The sequence below is a fragment of the Pezoporus flaviventris genome, unplaced genomic scaffold (genome assembly GCF_033815535.1).
Source record: "Pezoporus flaviventris isolate CSIRO_AGI_PZ_B2104156 unplaced genomic scaffold, CSIRO_AGI_Pfla_v1 ptg000059l, whole genome shotgun sequence".
Classification (NCBI taxonomy): Eukaryota; Metazoa; Chordata; class Aves; order Psittaciformes; family Psittacidae; genus Pezoporus; species Pezoporus flaviventris.
The window spans coordinates 2236477-2251306 of record NW_026892607.1 but is presented as its reverse complement, the minus strand read 5'-3'; the positions used below and the strand labels follow the sequence as shown (position 1 = coordinate 2251306).

Here is a 14830-nt window from a genome sequence, read left to right as displayed (position 1 = left end):
TCTCCAGGGAGGCTGGAGACCTTCCCACTCTTTTGCCTCTGCCAAGTTGACTCACAGCTCCTTTCCTACTGTTCTTACTGGAGGAGAGTCACGAATCCTTCCCAGAACAGGAGCCTGTTGGCTTTTCATATCGCATTACTTATCAAATACCTCTTACAAAGAGCTGCCTCCAGGCTCGGTTCTGTGCCCAGAGAGGCAGGACGTAGCTGAGCCTTGCTCAGCTGCCTCCTGTGGGCAAAACACAGCCACTGGGATGGGAGAGACCTGCCAAAATGGGTGAGATCCCAGGCTGAATCCCTAATTGAGCTCAGATGGACAGTAATGAGGAATGGTAACCCACCCAAAACCATGGAGAGCTCGGAAAATGTCTGAATATGGGCTATCTGCCTTTGAGCACGCGTGGCTAGCTGAGATAGGAGAGTTAGCATTTCATTATGGTTGGTAAATGCCTCATAAACACCAGAAATGATGGGGTTTAAATCAGTCCTGGAAATGCCCATGAATTGCAGGATTCAGGCAAAGCGAATGACGTGCAGGTTATGCAGTTTGCTGCGAGCAAGTCCTCCTGCCTGCAGAGAGAACCATCACAACAGCCGCATGAGGGGCAGGAATTGCTTTCCAGCAAAGGGAAGGTGAGAGGTGATTAAATCTTGTGAGCGAACAGCAGCAGATGGAGTATGTGGGACCTGGTGCCTGTTACAGACAGTGGCTTGTGGGTTGCCAGCACTTAAAAACCACAGCAAAGGTTGGTGAAAAAGGGCAACTGTTCCTGATGGACATGAGCATTGTCTGGATTTAAAAGGGAGAAAACTCATAGTTTCCCCCAATACGTCCCTGCAGGAGCCTAAATGCACAAAGCACTTTCAGTACCAAATGCACGGAGCTATGCACGAGTCCTGACCCAGCTCTGGGGCAGCAGCACAAGAGGGACGTGGAGCTGTTGGAGCGAGGCCAGAGGAGGCCATGGAGATGCTGCGAGGGCTGGAGCAGCTCTGCTCTGGAGCCAGGCTGAGAGAGCTGGGCTGGGGCAGCCTGGAGAAGAGAAGGCTCCTGAAGGGGAGACCTGAGAGCAGCTCCAGTGCCTGAAGGGGCTGCAGGAAAGCTGGAGAGGGGCTTGGGACAAGGGATGTAGGGACAGGCCAAGGGGAATGGCTTTAACCTGCCCGAGGGGAGACTGAGCTGAGCTCTTAGGCAGAAGCTCTTCCCTGTGAGGGTGCTGAGGCGCTGGCACAGGGTGCCCAGAGAAGCTGTGGCTGCCCCATCCCTGGCAGTGTTCAAGGCCAGGTTGGACACAGGGGCTTGGAGCAAGCTGCTCTGGTGGAAGGGGTCCCTGCCTGTGGCAGGGGTTGGGGCTGGAGGAGCTTTGAGCTCCCTTCCAACACAAACCAGGTTGGGGTTCTGTGACTGCAGCTTCCCCAGTGCCTGGCTGGGGACCATCCCCTCCCCTGAGGCAGGGCAGCTCCATGCTGACACCTCCCTCATGGCCGCGCAGTGCCCTGCGTCTCCCTGCGGGTTTCCAGCCGGGAAGCTCTGCTCCAAGCCCAGGGTCATACTGAGGGAGAAAAAACAAACCATTCCAGATTAAAAACGGGAATTCTCATCCAGGGAACGCACCCCCTCCCGGTCAGTCAGCCGCAGGGATCGTTTTAAGCGTAAGGATGGGAGGTGTTGCCGAGACTGGCTCTATCCTCAGGGAATCCACAACAAATTGTGCCTGTCCGCTCGACAGACAGGATCACACAATGCTATGGGTTGGAAGGGACCTTAAGCCTCTGCTCCAGATGTTGCACCTCTGGCTCCCTGCAGCCAGCAGCCGGCGAGGAGAGCTGAGCCCCGCCAGCCAAGGCACGCAGCGGTGCTTTAACACGGCCGATCCGCTGTGCCCATCAACCCGCTACCGAGCCGGGCTGGCCGCGGGTGGAGGCCGCTCTGCTGTGCCTCTCCGTGCGGGCGGTGGCTCTGCAGCCGCGGGTTGGGGTCTGAGGGCGGCCACCCTCAGCCCGGGGGTCGGCTCCAGCTCCCCCACGGGGGCCGGCGGCCATTTTGGGCTCGGGCAAAGGGGCTGCGCTCGGCCGCGTTCCGCCGCGGGGCCGTGAGGCGGCAGCCGGGCGCGGGGCGCCCTCTGCCGCCCGCCGTGGCGGAGGCAGGGAAGGGGACTGAGGCGGGCGGGGAGGTGAGGGCGGCCCGGGCGGCCTTGCTGTGGTGGAGAGCAGGGGGGACATGGCTGCCTGCTGGGGGCAGCGGTTAACGTGCGAGGATCGGCCGGGTTGGAGGGTGTTTGGGGCGGAGAAGCGGACGGGGCTTGGAGCAAGCTGCTCCAGTGGAAGGTGTGTGCCCGCGGCAGGGGTTGGGACTGGAGGAGCTTTAAGGTGCCTTCAGCACAAACCAGGCTGGGATTCTGTGAAAAATACTGCTTGTGAATGTGAAATACAACTCTTCCTTATTTACCAGCATGAGGGAGGCAAATCAAAGCGGGGGAGCTCAGCGCGAGGGGCTTGGTGGCCTCTCTGAGGCAGGGCGTACATCAGGTCTACCCTGCTGCTTTGGGCGGCGGAACGCGGCCTGCCGGTGGAGTGCGGGAGCAAAACAAGCTTTAAATGCCTGCCATAGGGTACCGGGAATAACCCGGCACGGCCCGGGGCTCTGCCCCCTGAACGGCAGCGCTCCGGGAGCGAGGAGGAGAAGAAGCGATGAGGAGGCGGGCTCGGGGCCGCCCATCCCCGCCCATCCCCGGGGCGGCGGGGCCCCGGCCGCGGGCGGCGCGGTTCCCGCTGATGGGAGGCGGGTCCGGTCCCGTTTTGCCGAGCGCTGGAGCCCATGGCTACAGGTGAGTTCATTTTCACCGCTCATAACGTTAAGTGTGCATGGGGTGTGCGGCTGGGGAGGGGTGGCAGGGGGGTATTTACATTTAATGCAGAAAAGGTGGGAGGGGAGCGACTTATTGAAATGCTTATTCAATAACATAGTGTAAAATTGCCCCATCCCTGGCAGTGCTCAAGGCCAGGTTGGACGCAGGGGCTTGGAGCAAGCTGCTCTAGTGGAAGGGGTCCCTGCCCGTGGCAGGGGTTGGGGCTGGATGAGCTTTAAGGTCCCTTCAATCTAAACCAGGCTGGGATTCTGTGAAATTACAAGACTGGTGTGAATGATTTCTTTTTCTCTCTCTCCCCGTACACATCTTTCTCTTTTCCCCTCTCCCATCTCCACCTCTCTATAAAGGCCACCTCTGTATAAAGGGGTGTAAACTCGAAGAACTCGGGCTTTTCCAGTTAAAGCCTTCACTTGTATCGGCAGCGCAGCAAACATGCCTGAACAAAGCAACGATTACAGGGTGGTTGTGTTTGGAGCAGCAGGGGTTGGCAAAAGCTCCCTGGTCCTTCGCTTTGTAAGGGGAACTTTCAGGGAAATCTATGTCCCCACGATCGAAGACACGTACCGGCAGGTCATCAGCTGTGACAAGAGCATCTGCACCCTTCAGATCACAGACACCACGGGAAGCCACCAGTTCCCTGCCATGCAGAGGCTCTCTATATCCAAAGGGCATGCTTTCATCTTGGTGTACTCCGTCACCAGCAGGCAGTCCATGGAAGATCTCCAGCCCATCTTTGAACAGATCTGTCAGATTAAAGGGGACATCCAAAAAATCCCCATAATGCTGGTGGGGAACAAAAGTGATGAGACCCAGAGGGAGCTGGATGCTAGTGAGGGGCAAGCATTAGCCAGCAAGTGGAAGTGCTCCTTTATGGAGACATCAGCCAAAATGAACTACAACGTACAGGATCTCTTCCAGGAGCTCTTGAATCTGGAGAAGAGGAGAACTATCAGTCTCCAGGTGGATGGAAAGAAGTCCAAGCAGCAGAAGAAGAAAGATAAACTGCAAGGCAAGTGCTCTGTTATGTGACTGACTTTGGCTGGACAAAGCTGGAGCACGGACTCCCACAGAAAATGCATTTCTGCTGGAGGTTTCAGACAAAACGATGCCTTACAGGGCTATTGCTTTTCTCTCGGATCTCCACGGGATTATTTTATGTGTTGGGTTTAAAGGGGATGGCTTTCTGCATGTTTATTTTTTAAAAAACAATAAATGTTCAGTGCTAGCAATTACATGTGACTGGAAGTTTGTAATGCAAGAAGTGTATAGAAGAATGTCAGCCAGAAACAAACATCTTTGTTCCTGTGAGTACGTGCTAGGTTTCAGTGTTTCAGCCTGTTAGCTCAAAAGAAATCATATTTATAATGTGTATACTTCAGAAATTGCTTTCAGGAATCCATCTTTATCAAAGCCAAGCATTTGCACTGCAAATGAATGTGGATGTGGCTCCAGATGCTTGTATTTTTGGCAGACAGACTGGCTTGCCTACCAAAGACTCAGTTTTCCATGTAAGAAGTTCACATTTCCCATGTGCTGTGTGATTCCTGAGCCTGCTGCAGTTCCAAGAGTGATTACAGCTATACTTGCATGTGGGCAGGCTGTTTGCTTTCTTGTCCCCTTGCTCTGACCTCCCTGCTCACTGAGGTAGGGGCTTCCATGTGCTCTGGCTCCAAATCCAGGGATGATTCTTCACATCCTTAGGCAAGAGCTGCCTCCATGAAGGTGATTGGGTTGTTGTGAGTAGCAGCCAGTGTAGTAGCTGCTTATAGTGGCAATTCACCTTTCTCAACTGGCAGTCTGGTTTTGCACATGGCTGAAGCTACTTTTGCAGTCTTCCTGGAGTTCTCTTGGATATATATGTCCCCACCCTCTCTTATTTCATCCAAGTTACCCAGGTTTTAGTTGAGATTTCATACAGAGTCAGGTAACACTGCTCTGGGAAGAAACATCTATACCTGGAAGCCACAGGTTTAAAGCCAACTCCTCTCAGATGGAAACTTTCAGCAGTCACTTCCCACAAATAAAAGGTCTGGAGATACGGGTTTAGTCTCTTGTCTCCCTCCTCCCACTTTTCTTTGTTTTGGCTGTTCTTAACAAGAGACAAGCATGATGAGCCTCATCTGCAGTGCATGGTTGAGAAAGATTTCAAGTGCAAGTACTCACTCTGAACCTGTGCTGTAGATCTACTTTGTGTGTGTATTGCTCTGAGCAGAAGGTTGTAAGGACTTCAGTACTGCAGTGTAGATGTGATTTTTACACAGCAATGTAGTCTTGATGCAAGAGACATGGAAAAGAGGAATTGCTTCTTTTTATAGCACTTTTGTAGTGGAATTGTTTGATTGTTAAACAAAATATGGAGCAGGAGATGCTGAAAAGTACATACCCTTTCTTAGTTTGAACACATTAGTGGCTATTAATAACTAAGTGCTGGGGTTGTGTGTAAGATGCTTGAGAAGGGTCTTTTCAGGCATCATTTGCTCATGTGTTGCAGACTAACCCACAGAGCCATGAAGCTTGTCTCCATGTTGATATCTCACATACTGAACAACTCTTACAATCCATGCTGGCTCCTCGTGCACTGTTGACTCCTATGTCTGTTTGTGAGTGGGTTTTGGTCTCCTCGGTCTGTTCCTACCCAACCATGAGGGCACAATTGGCTCTGTGTGTGCCAGAGGAGTTTGCCCCATGTACAGCTCTCATGCTGTTTGATTCCACAGGACATCTCCCTTTTCATTGTTTCAGAAACTGAAGTTCTGCATGAGTGTTTGGTGCTGAGATGTTATGCTTGCCAAAGTAAAAGTGCCCATTTGCCACACTGATACAAAGACTTTGCACCTGATCTCATTGGAGATGATATCCCACAAGCTTCCTGTGCTGGACCTGTGGTGCTGACTGGTACAGTCCTCTGTGCCACTGCTATGTGTAACCTTCCCTTCTGTTGTGGTCAGGGGTGAGTCAAGCTGAAGGGCAGCTGTAGAAGCATCCATAAGGGCTTTGCTTGAAAAGAGCTCTTGCTTTTTGCTCTCTAACTTTGTGCATGGATCTTGATCTCTTTGTTCTTTCACATCCACACACGCAATGCTTCTCTACGGGTTGTTTTTAGCATCTCACAATTGTTATGGCAAAGACTATTTCAGTTCCAGTGTTTGAAACCCCTATAAGGCATTTTATATTTAAGCCTTTTTGAAATGTCATGAGACCTGCTAATGTCTCTACAACTCCCACTGCCTTCACAGAGATGCCTGTGCAAAGGCAGGGCAGCCTGTATCTGTAATTATTCACACAGACGAGGTGTTCTGTAACATCTCGTCATCACTGCGGTGTTTTCCCTGGGTGTGATGCGGAGATCACTGAGGACTGGGGCTTGTCAGAGTGCAGGGAACAACTACTACAGACAAAACTTAACCTGCCAGAGGGGAGACTGGGCTGAGCTCTTAGGCAGAAGCTCTTCCCTGTGAGGGTGCTGAGGCGCTGGCACAGGGTGCCCAGAGAAGCTGTGGCTGCCCCATCCCTGGCAGTGCTCAAGGCCAGGTTGGACACAGGGGCTTGGAGCAAGCTGCTCTAGTGGAAGGGGTCCCTGCCCATGGCAGGGGTTGGAACCAGATGAGTTTTAAGGTCCTTTCCAACACAAACCAGGCTGGGATTTTATGAAAATGGGCTCAGAGCTGCCTGTGCCCTAGAGAATCACGGGCAGGTGCCCCAGGCTGCTTGTGGTGCCTATGAGAGGAGGTACCACAGGCTCAGCTGCGTGATGGGGATGTTGGGCTGGGGATGCTGGAGGGCTCCTGGTGCAGGATGGTGGGTGTCCCAGCCTGGGAGTAAGCAATGCCTGGTGTGGCTGCCTTTCATGCTGTGTAAATAACCTATATTTGAGTTGTGCTCCATCACTTGTATCATAAATTACATCTGTAGTAAGAAATAAATTGTCTAACTTGTTTCCATATAAGCCGAGCTGTCTGATTTTTGTGTGTGATCTCTCATGCTTATAAGGAGGGAAATTTGGTTTAGTTGAACTGGTGCCTGTCAAGATGTTGGCTCTTAAGAGCTCTACACAAATCTAAATCACAGGGCAGTATCTTCACAGCCTCCCAGGGAGCTATGTGGAGAACAGCTGTAGCTAGAGTGAAGAATGCCGTGTTTTTGGAATGGTTCCTAATCATTACAAAACAGTGGCCACATTCCACTTGGAAATGAATGGCACTTCCTAAACCTGGTACTGGCATCTGCCTCCTCCTCACCTGGGTCTGGTGAGTTTGGAGCAGGCACTGGCATCATTCCTCCTGTGCTCTTACAACCAGCAGTCTTTAATAACATTGTTATTCCAGAGGGGTGCTGTAGCTGTAGAAATACACCCCTTGGACTCACTGGGGAATAGCTGAAGATCCATTGTTTCTGAGGAGTGATGGGTAAGTTTTGGCTAAAACAATAGTGAAGTATGTGCCTGTTGCAGATGGTGTTTGAGGAGTTTATTGCACACATGCTGAAATTTTATTTCTCATGGAGGAGCACTTTGAATTAAAGGAATGATTTTAAGGATTAGTGTTTTGTAGTGTGAGGAGTCTATGCTGCAAGTAAACACTTTAGCCTTGTTCGAGTAAGTGCAGCTTTATAAGAGAATAGATCTATGTGGGGTGGTTTTGAATCAGAAGATACTCCAGTGAAAGACACTCGGGTAAAATCATTCCTCTGCAGTAACAAGCAGCTCTGCAGCCTGGTTGAACTGGCTCTTGTGTTACGTGACAGGTTTGGTCCTTAACTGCAGTTTGCCAACAGCATGCTTCTCCATGAGGCAGCAACAACATGTTTTTTATGGAGCTATTTAGGCATCCTGTAAACTCCTCAGCTTGGAGATGTCCTCAACACCCTGTTCATATGTAGCATGCAGAATGGTAACTCGCTAGTTCGCAACTTAAATATTGTTTGTCTCTTTCTTCCTCCCCTTCATTCAGTCCCAGAACTCGCTGGTTTTCTGCAATGTTCTTCACAGGTTCAGCTGTGATGAGACAGGGTCACTGATACAACTTGTCGAGTTGCTCTTGATGCCTCCAGAGCATCTTCCCAGGTCATGAGATGAACACAGTTGACTACAAATTCTCTGTGCTCATCCTGAGTGAATTGAGAGACGTGTTGGTAGCTGGGTGAGGGCTGAGGCACTTCAGATGCACTTACCCTCTCAGGACTTAGTGAGGACTGGCAGTTCCTAGCTTTGACCAGCTAGGTATGTATTTCCAGCACTAATGTAACCCTGTCATTCAGTTTCTCCACCAAGCAACATGGACCAAGTGGAGCATTAACTCAGGTTTTCCTTAAATCTGTGTTTCAGCATCTCTAGCTTGCTTTAAAACCTCGCTCAAATTTTGCTCTTAAAAAAACAGTTCCTTGCTTCCTGCTATTGTAGAGCTCTTAAATAATGCTCAGAAATGACATTGCAGTGCATTTCCGAGAACTTGATCAGGAGTATTCAGACTAGAAGGTGTCAAATTGTCTTTTAATGGACAAAGATAATGGCGCTGTGGGCCTTCTGTCTCTCTGCTGGAGGAAAAATGCTACAGCACTGTTCATTTAAAGCTGTTCCAAGGTTTCATCTCTGCAGCCCAGAAATTCAAACATTCCTCAATTAGCACTATTTATTATTTCCATGCAGCACTCATCGACTGGCTGGAGGCAGCTTCCTTCCTGGCTCTGGCCAACCAAATCAGTGTCAGGAGAAAACACCAGGGAGGAGAATCACAAACAGCAGTTCTGCCACTTGGAAGAGAGGGATGTGAGCAGTAGCTGCAGTGTCCACCCACAGATGTATTTTAAAAACAAGCAGACAGAATATTGCTATATTCTAATTCCTCTTCCCAGAGCGAAGGAGGCACATGATTAATGTAACAACTCTGAATAATAAGCAATAGCTCTTGATATGCATGGTCTGTAGCTACAAGGTACTCGGCGCACTCTACAAGAGTGAAAGCACATCTTAATCATCAGCTGCCATCATCTACTGTTTCGGTGGCATAAATTAAGTACATCAAAAACATCCAAGAGCTAATGAAAATGCTAAAGGCGGCTCAAAGCTAATGGCAGCAGAGCAGCCTCCCAGTTAATGGATATTGCTGCATGTTAGGCTGCCGCTGCTAACCCTAATTGTTTCCTTTTGCCCTCCCCTTTGAGCAGACATCTAATAATGGGAAAGGACAGGAAGAGCAGAGAAAGGATGGAGAGACCCAGTGCCAGCACTGCCTTGGCTTGGCTGCTTCTGTTCTGCAGGAGGTCACAGTGTCCCATGGTCCTAGGTCCCAGTACAGCCTTGCTGGCACGACTGGGCACAGCAGCAGGCGTGGGGTCTGCCTTGGTCTGCTTCATCTGGTCTGATTTCATAGAACCATAGAATCATAAAGTGGTTTGTGTTGGAAGGGACTTTAAAGCTCATCCAGTTCCAACCCCATCCAACTTCATCTAGTTCTCAGCACAAGCTGCCGAGAAGCAATGGGCCATGGTGGTCTCCCCATGCACATCCTTTCTACCAGCTAACAACTGAGGGGCAACAGGAGGGTTGCAGAGCACTGAGGGATGGTTGAGTTGGAAGGCTCTGGTTCCATGCTAAACCAGGAAAGCACAATCTCCCTCTCATTTTCAGGCTTGCTGGAAACCTGAAAAGAACAAAGAGCAGCAGATCGAGGCCAGGTTGGATGGGGCTTGAAGCAAGCTGCTCTAGTGGAAGGTGTCCCTGCCTGTGGCAGGGGATTGGAACTAGGTGAGATTTAAGGTCCCTTCCAATCCAAACCAGTCTATGATTTACCCAGCCGGTGTCTCCTGGGGCTGAGCCTGCAGCAGAAGCTGTAGGTGTCCCTGATTCCTCATGTGGCCCCTTTGACATGCTAGAGGAGGTAGGATGTGTGCAGGATATGCAGCGTTGTGACACCACACCATGGTGTGATCACATCCTTGACACCAAAAGACAGCACAGCCCAATGGTGAGAGATGGCCAGCAGCAATCAAAGCCTTTCTCTCCCCATGGAGAACAGAAAAAGTTGGTCCTTTTTGCCCAGAACAACAGAATGGGCACAGATGCATCTAGATGAGGAGTCCCCTTATAGAAACCCATCCTGGTTTTCCATTCAGATAATGGTAAGAGGAAATTGGTTCTATCTGACAGAGCTTTTCTTTGTAATGCTAATGTTTTATTCCAAGGATCAGGATCTGAAAAGCTTATCCACATACGCTGCATCGTGCCCGTGTGTAAATGCAAGGTGTCTGTTGCTCTTCCCACAGCATGAGGATTGCCTGCCCCTGAAGAGAGCTGTTCTGGGGTGTCGTGTGGGCAGGCAGGTGAGCACAGACTGTTCCTTTCCTTAATGGGTTCCTTTCCAGCCCCCTGAGAGTCCCTGCTCCCATCCCATTGTAGGGTGAGTGAGTGTCTGACTGGGGTGGGCAGCAGGCAGAGCACCGCACCGAAGTCTCCATCACAGGGAGCAGTGGGAGCTTTCTTTTTATATCTCAGTGATGCATTTGTGCCTTCCAGCTAAAAATATCTCAGGATAGAGATGTGAAGACTTCTCTCCTACGTTGTGGTTTTTGCTTTGTTCCTACATGGTTTTCTCCAACTAAGAGGAGGCCACGGGGGTGCTGCGAGGGCTGGAGCAGCTCTGCTCTGGAGCCAGGCTGAGAGAGCTGGGCTGGGGCAGCCTGGAGAAGAGAAGGCTCCTGAAGGGGAGACCTGAGAGCAGCTCCAGTGCCTGAAGGGGCTGCAGGAAAGCTGGAGAGGGGCTTTGGGCAAGGGCCTGTAGGGACAGGCCAAGGGGAATGGCTTTAAGCTGCCCGAGGGGAGACTGAGCTGAGCTCTTAGGCAGAAGCTCTTCCCTGTGAGGGTGCTGAGGCGCTGGCACAGGGTGCCCAGAGAAGCTGTGGCTGCCCCATCCCTGGCAGTGTTCAAGGCCAGGTTGGACACAGGGGCTTGGAGCAAGCTGCTCTAGTGGAAGGGGTCCCTGCCCATGGCAGGGGTTGGAGCTGGGTGACCCAAACCAGTCTGGGATTCTATGAACGCCTGCATCCCATTATCTGCCTCAAACTGCCTGTGGGCTCCCGGTGCGTGAGGGACAAGCACTGCATACCCAGGCAGTGAAAATCCCTCTTTGGAGGTAAAAAGCCATCTGCCAAGTGGAGTCCCTGGACCAAGACCAAAGTCTTGTCTGAGACGAAAGTGATATAAAGGCTTCTTCAGCTGGTGCTGATTGCCCACATCCTGCTGCTGTGGAGCAGACAGCTCTTGGCTGCATTGCTGCTGCTTCTGTCTTGGTGGATCCCAGGCGGGCAGGAGATGGAGCAGAGCCCATCCAGCAGATAAAACCTCCCTCTGGAAAATGCTCAGGGCCATATCGATCTGCTGGGATTAATGTGGATGTGAAGGAGTAGCTGAATAACTGCAATATCCTCCCTGCACCTCCGAGGAGCAGCACACTGGAGCTGCAAGACACAGGTCTCTCGCTGTGCAGTCCTGATGTGTCATTTCTGTGAAGTAAAGCCCACAAAAAGGAAAGGGGAAGAAAATGAATGAACAAGGGGATGTTTGTGCTCAAATTGTTTCAGCTATTTCTGCTGTCAGATGCTTTACCAGCTGGCCAAGCTGGAATGGGGAGATTGGCTTATGTCTTAATTCTCTGCAAAGATTAGTCAGGATGTGGTTCAAAAATGGGAAATATTTCTATTGATTGTATTGATTGTATTTCTATTGATTGTCTTTCCCACAGGGGCTGGATTTGTTGGGCTCTTTTTTAGGTGATAAAATAGTCTTTACACACAGGAAGGAGGATGCTGAAGCATGGTGGGTGTTTGTCCGTAACGTGAGTCATGCCCAACAGAAGGATATTTGGTGTTTAATGTGTTTTGTTGCATTTATTACTGCTCAAAGCTGCTTTAGCACGGTCCAGGGTGCTGCCTGGCACAGCCCTGCTGGGGGGTGCTCAGCAGGAGCCAGAGCAGGGTTGTGATTCCTCCTGGATTCAGCCCACGGGATGGGGATGGGGCAAGAAGCAGCCAACCCAGAACCACCTCAGCGGTGTACCTGTGTGCAATACACCCTTAAAGGCTGTGCAGTTTGGAATGTATTCAGCTATTCCATCAAACTGTGCATGTCTGGGGAAATCTACAGCCCTGCGTTTTCTTTACACGTGGTGCTGCTGTTTAATCAGAGCATTTCTGTTACATGGAGCATGAGAAGGCTACAGCCCTCTCAGGCAGTTTTAGGCTGCTGCATGTTTTCAGTCTGTGTTGTGGTGCCAGTTGCTCTTGTAACATGTACGATATAAACCAGTGTGGTTTTCTTACAGGACAGGGTCATTTATCACACGTGCTCCTCTTGGACAGCCTTTGCCAGGGAAGGCTGCATCCATCAGCCAGTGATGGGGATTTAAATGAGATACCCTTCACTTGTGAAAGGAATACATGATAAATGGAAGGCAAAATGACCCTATAGGAGGATCAGACTATACTGCTGTGGCTGGCTCCTTGGCACATGGGTGGGCAAGCAGAGGGAGCCAAGCCAGGCAGCCTGGGCTCTGGTTTCCTCTCTGGTGATGGTTGAAGCTGGTAGCTCTCACCCCTTTATCCATTTTCTGCTGCCACAAGGCACTGGGGGACCTTTCTGACCCTTTTCCACCAGCATCAGAGGGGCTGGCGCCCCTCCCCAGGCCATCACTTCCTGGAGATGTCCCCATGGGCTGAACCCCTGGCCAGGGACCAGGGTCATAGTGCTGGTTCCAAGACACGCACGGAGGGATGTCTGCCCTGTAAATGACACCGTGCTGTCTCCTGTACATCCGGTTCTCCTTCCTGGCATCTCTACATGGAATTGGATTACTCCTCTGCTCCAGAGAAAACCCCTCTTGACTGCTGGCTGTTCACATCTGGTTCATTTATAAAGTACCTTTGGCAACTATAAATCTGGCAGTGTTCAAGGCCAGGTTGGACACAGGGGCTGGGAGCAACCTGCTTCTAGGGGAAGGTTTCCCTGCCCATGGCAGGGGGTTGGAATTGTGAGAGCTTTAAGCTCCCTTCCAACCCAGACCATTCCATGATATATGATAGTGTCTCATTCCCTGGCAAGGAAGAGGTGATATCCTCACCCCTGGAACTGGATTATTTGCGAGATACATGCTCATTGCTCATTCAGTGAACAGCACCCCAGTTCACTGGGGCAGGATGCAGGTGATGTCTGGCTGGTGATGCAGTAGTGCTGCAGTATCTCCTCTGCCAGGCCTGGAATGGGCTATCGTGCATCCAAGGCAGAAAGGAGCAGCAGTGTTAAACCCGCTGAAGAAATGTGGCCAAACGCATGCTGAGAGCAGATCTCCTGTCTTCCAGGTTTATATTACTGCAGCGTGTCCCTTGGCTGAACTCTAAACCTCGTTACACAGGAAATAATGAGAGTCCAGCAAAGAGAAATGATGGTGGTGGGTGGGATTACACCATGGGTACTGCTCCAGATCCCACAGGCGTGGGTTGCTACCTCTCATTCAGAGCAATGCTCACACTCTGCTATGGGGTTAAGGGCAGCTAAATCAAAGAATCGAATAGCAAAACTGATTTTGCAATAGCTAAGGTTGACATTCAGGTGGAAGATGTGTGAAAAGCATGCTGTAAAACCAAACAGTTGCTTCCTGTCACCTTCCTCACAGGGGAGAGTGAGGTGAAGACAGCAAGATGGGCTGGGGGACAGCAGGGAAGGTTTGCCATGGTTTTAGTTGAGCCAATTCTTGTCACTGCTTTGTTGTGTCCACAGGAAAGCTGGTTCATCTCCCCATATCTCCACAGATTCCTCTGGATAGTCAGAAGCAAAGTCGTGAAGCAAAGACTTAATAGCCTGGGTGCTCTGCGCTGAGCTTAACACACTCTTCAGATACGTGCTAATAATAATAATACACACACACACATATATATAGATATGTATTTGCATCTAGAGGAGAAAGGAAAATCTGTGCTTGTATCACTGCAGATCTGAAGAACTCATTCTGGAGAGTCCGTCTGACAACGTGCCCCGTGCGTGCTCCAGTGCACCCAGAACACCGTGGTCAATTAATGAAGCTCATGATTAGAAGGGAATTCGTGTGTAGATGCTGCCTTACGCCACGAGAGGGCAGCGCTCCCCGGAGCCCGGCTGGCTGCGGTCCTGGGGGAAAGTGGCAGCTCTTTATTCAAACAGGAATTACGAGGAAGTCGTTCCCTTTTCACAGTTTTCCTAAGGGATTCGGGTTTTTTATCTGGCACCGGGCTGTAACACATGACAATGTCCTGAGCATCCAACGCTTCACAGCACTGAAGTGTCCCCAGCTCTAACACAGAAGAAACACAAGGAAAAGGAGCAAATCATAGAATCATAGAATCCCAGCCTGGTTTGGGTTGAAGGGACCTTAAAGCTCCTCCAGCTCCAACCCCTGCCACGGGCAGGGACACCTTCCACTAGAGCAGCTTGCTCCAAGCCCCTGTGTCCAACCTGGCCTTGAACACTGCCAGGGATGGGGCAGCCACAGCTTCTCTGGGCACCCTGTGCCAGCGCCTCAGCACCCTCACAGGGAAGAGCTTCCTAATGTCTAACCCCGGCTGTTCCTGTGCCCTCCTGGAGTTTAACAGCACGAATCTGGTATAAAACCAAGATTGAAATCAAACCTAACCTGCTCTATGGAGTGCTCCTGCAGGCTCCCAGGCAGCAACCGGTATTTAAGCATTAATCACTGCCCTCCTCTGCTCCAAAGACAGATGTATTCCTAAGCAATTCACAGCATCAAAGCATTCAACCCCACAAGCAGAGGCACGTCAGGCCTGCCTGGGCAGCAGACAAGTCTTTGGAGAGGCCAGGCCTGCTCCTCCCCATGCTCCTGCAAATCCTGTAAAATGTCCAGCTCATTCCTTATGCGGGGGCACAGGGATGCTCCTGGTCCAGCACCCGGGATGCTCTGCCATAACACCCTGTGGTGTGTG

The 14830-nt window shown here is 50.9% G+C and overlaps 1 protein-coding gene across 1 annotated transcript; it reads left to right on the top strand.

Annotated features, from left to right (window-relative positions):
- Nucleotides 1–2668: 2668 nt before the first annotated feature.
- Nucleotides 2669–4398, top strand: DIRAS3 (DIRAS family GTPase 3). The gene is made up of 2 exons (XM_061469736.1): nucleotides 2669–2827; nucleotides 3217–4398. Exon 2 carries the CDS (start codon nucleotides 3302–3304, stop codon nucleotides 3896–3898), a length of 597 nt encoding a protein of 198 aa, XP_061325720.1. The 5' UTR covers nucleotides 2669–2827; nucleotides 3217–3301; the 3' UTR covers nucleotides 3899–4398.
- The last annotated feature ends 10432 nt before the right edge of the window (nucleotides 4399–14830 follow it).

What these genes read in the sequence shown, in the direction of transcription:
- DIRAS3 (XM_061469736.1), top strand. Translation starts at nt 3,302, where the DNA reads ATGCCTGAACAAAGCAACGATTACAGGGTGGTTGTGTTTGGAGCAGCA.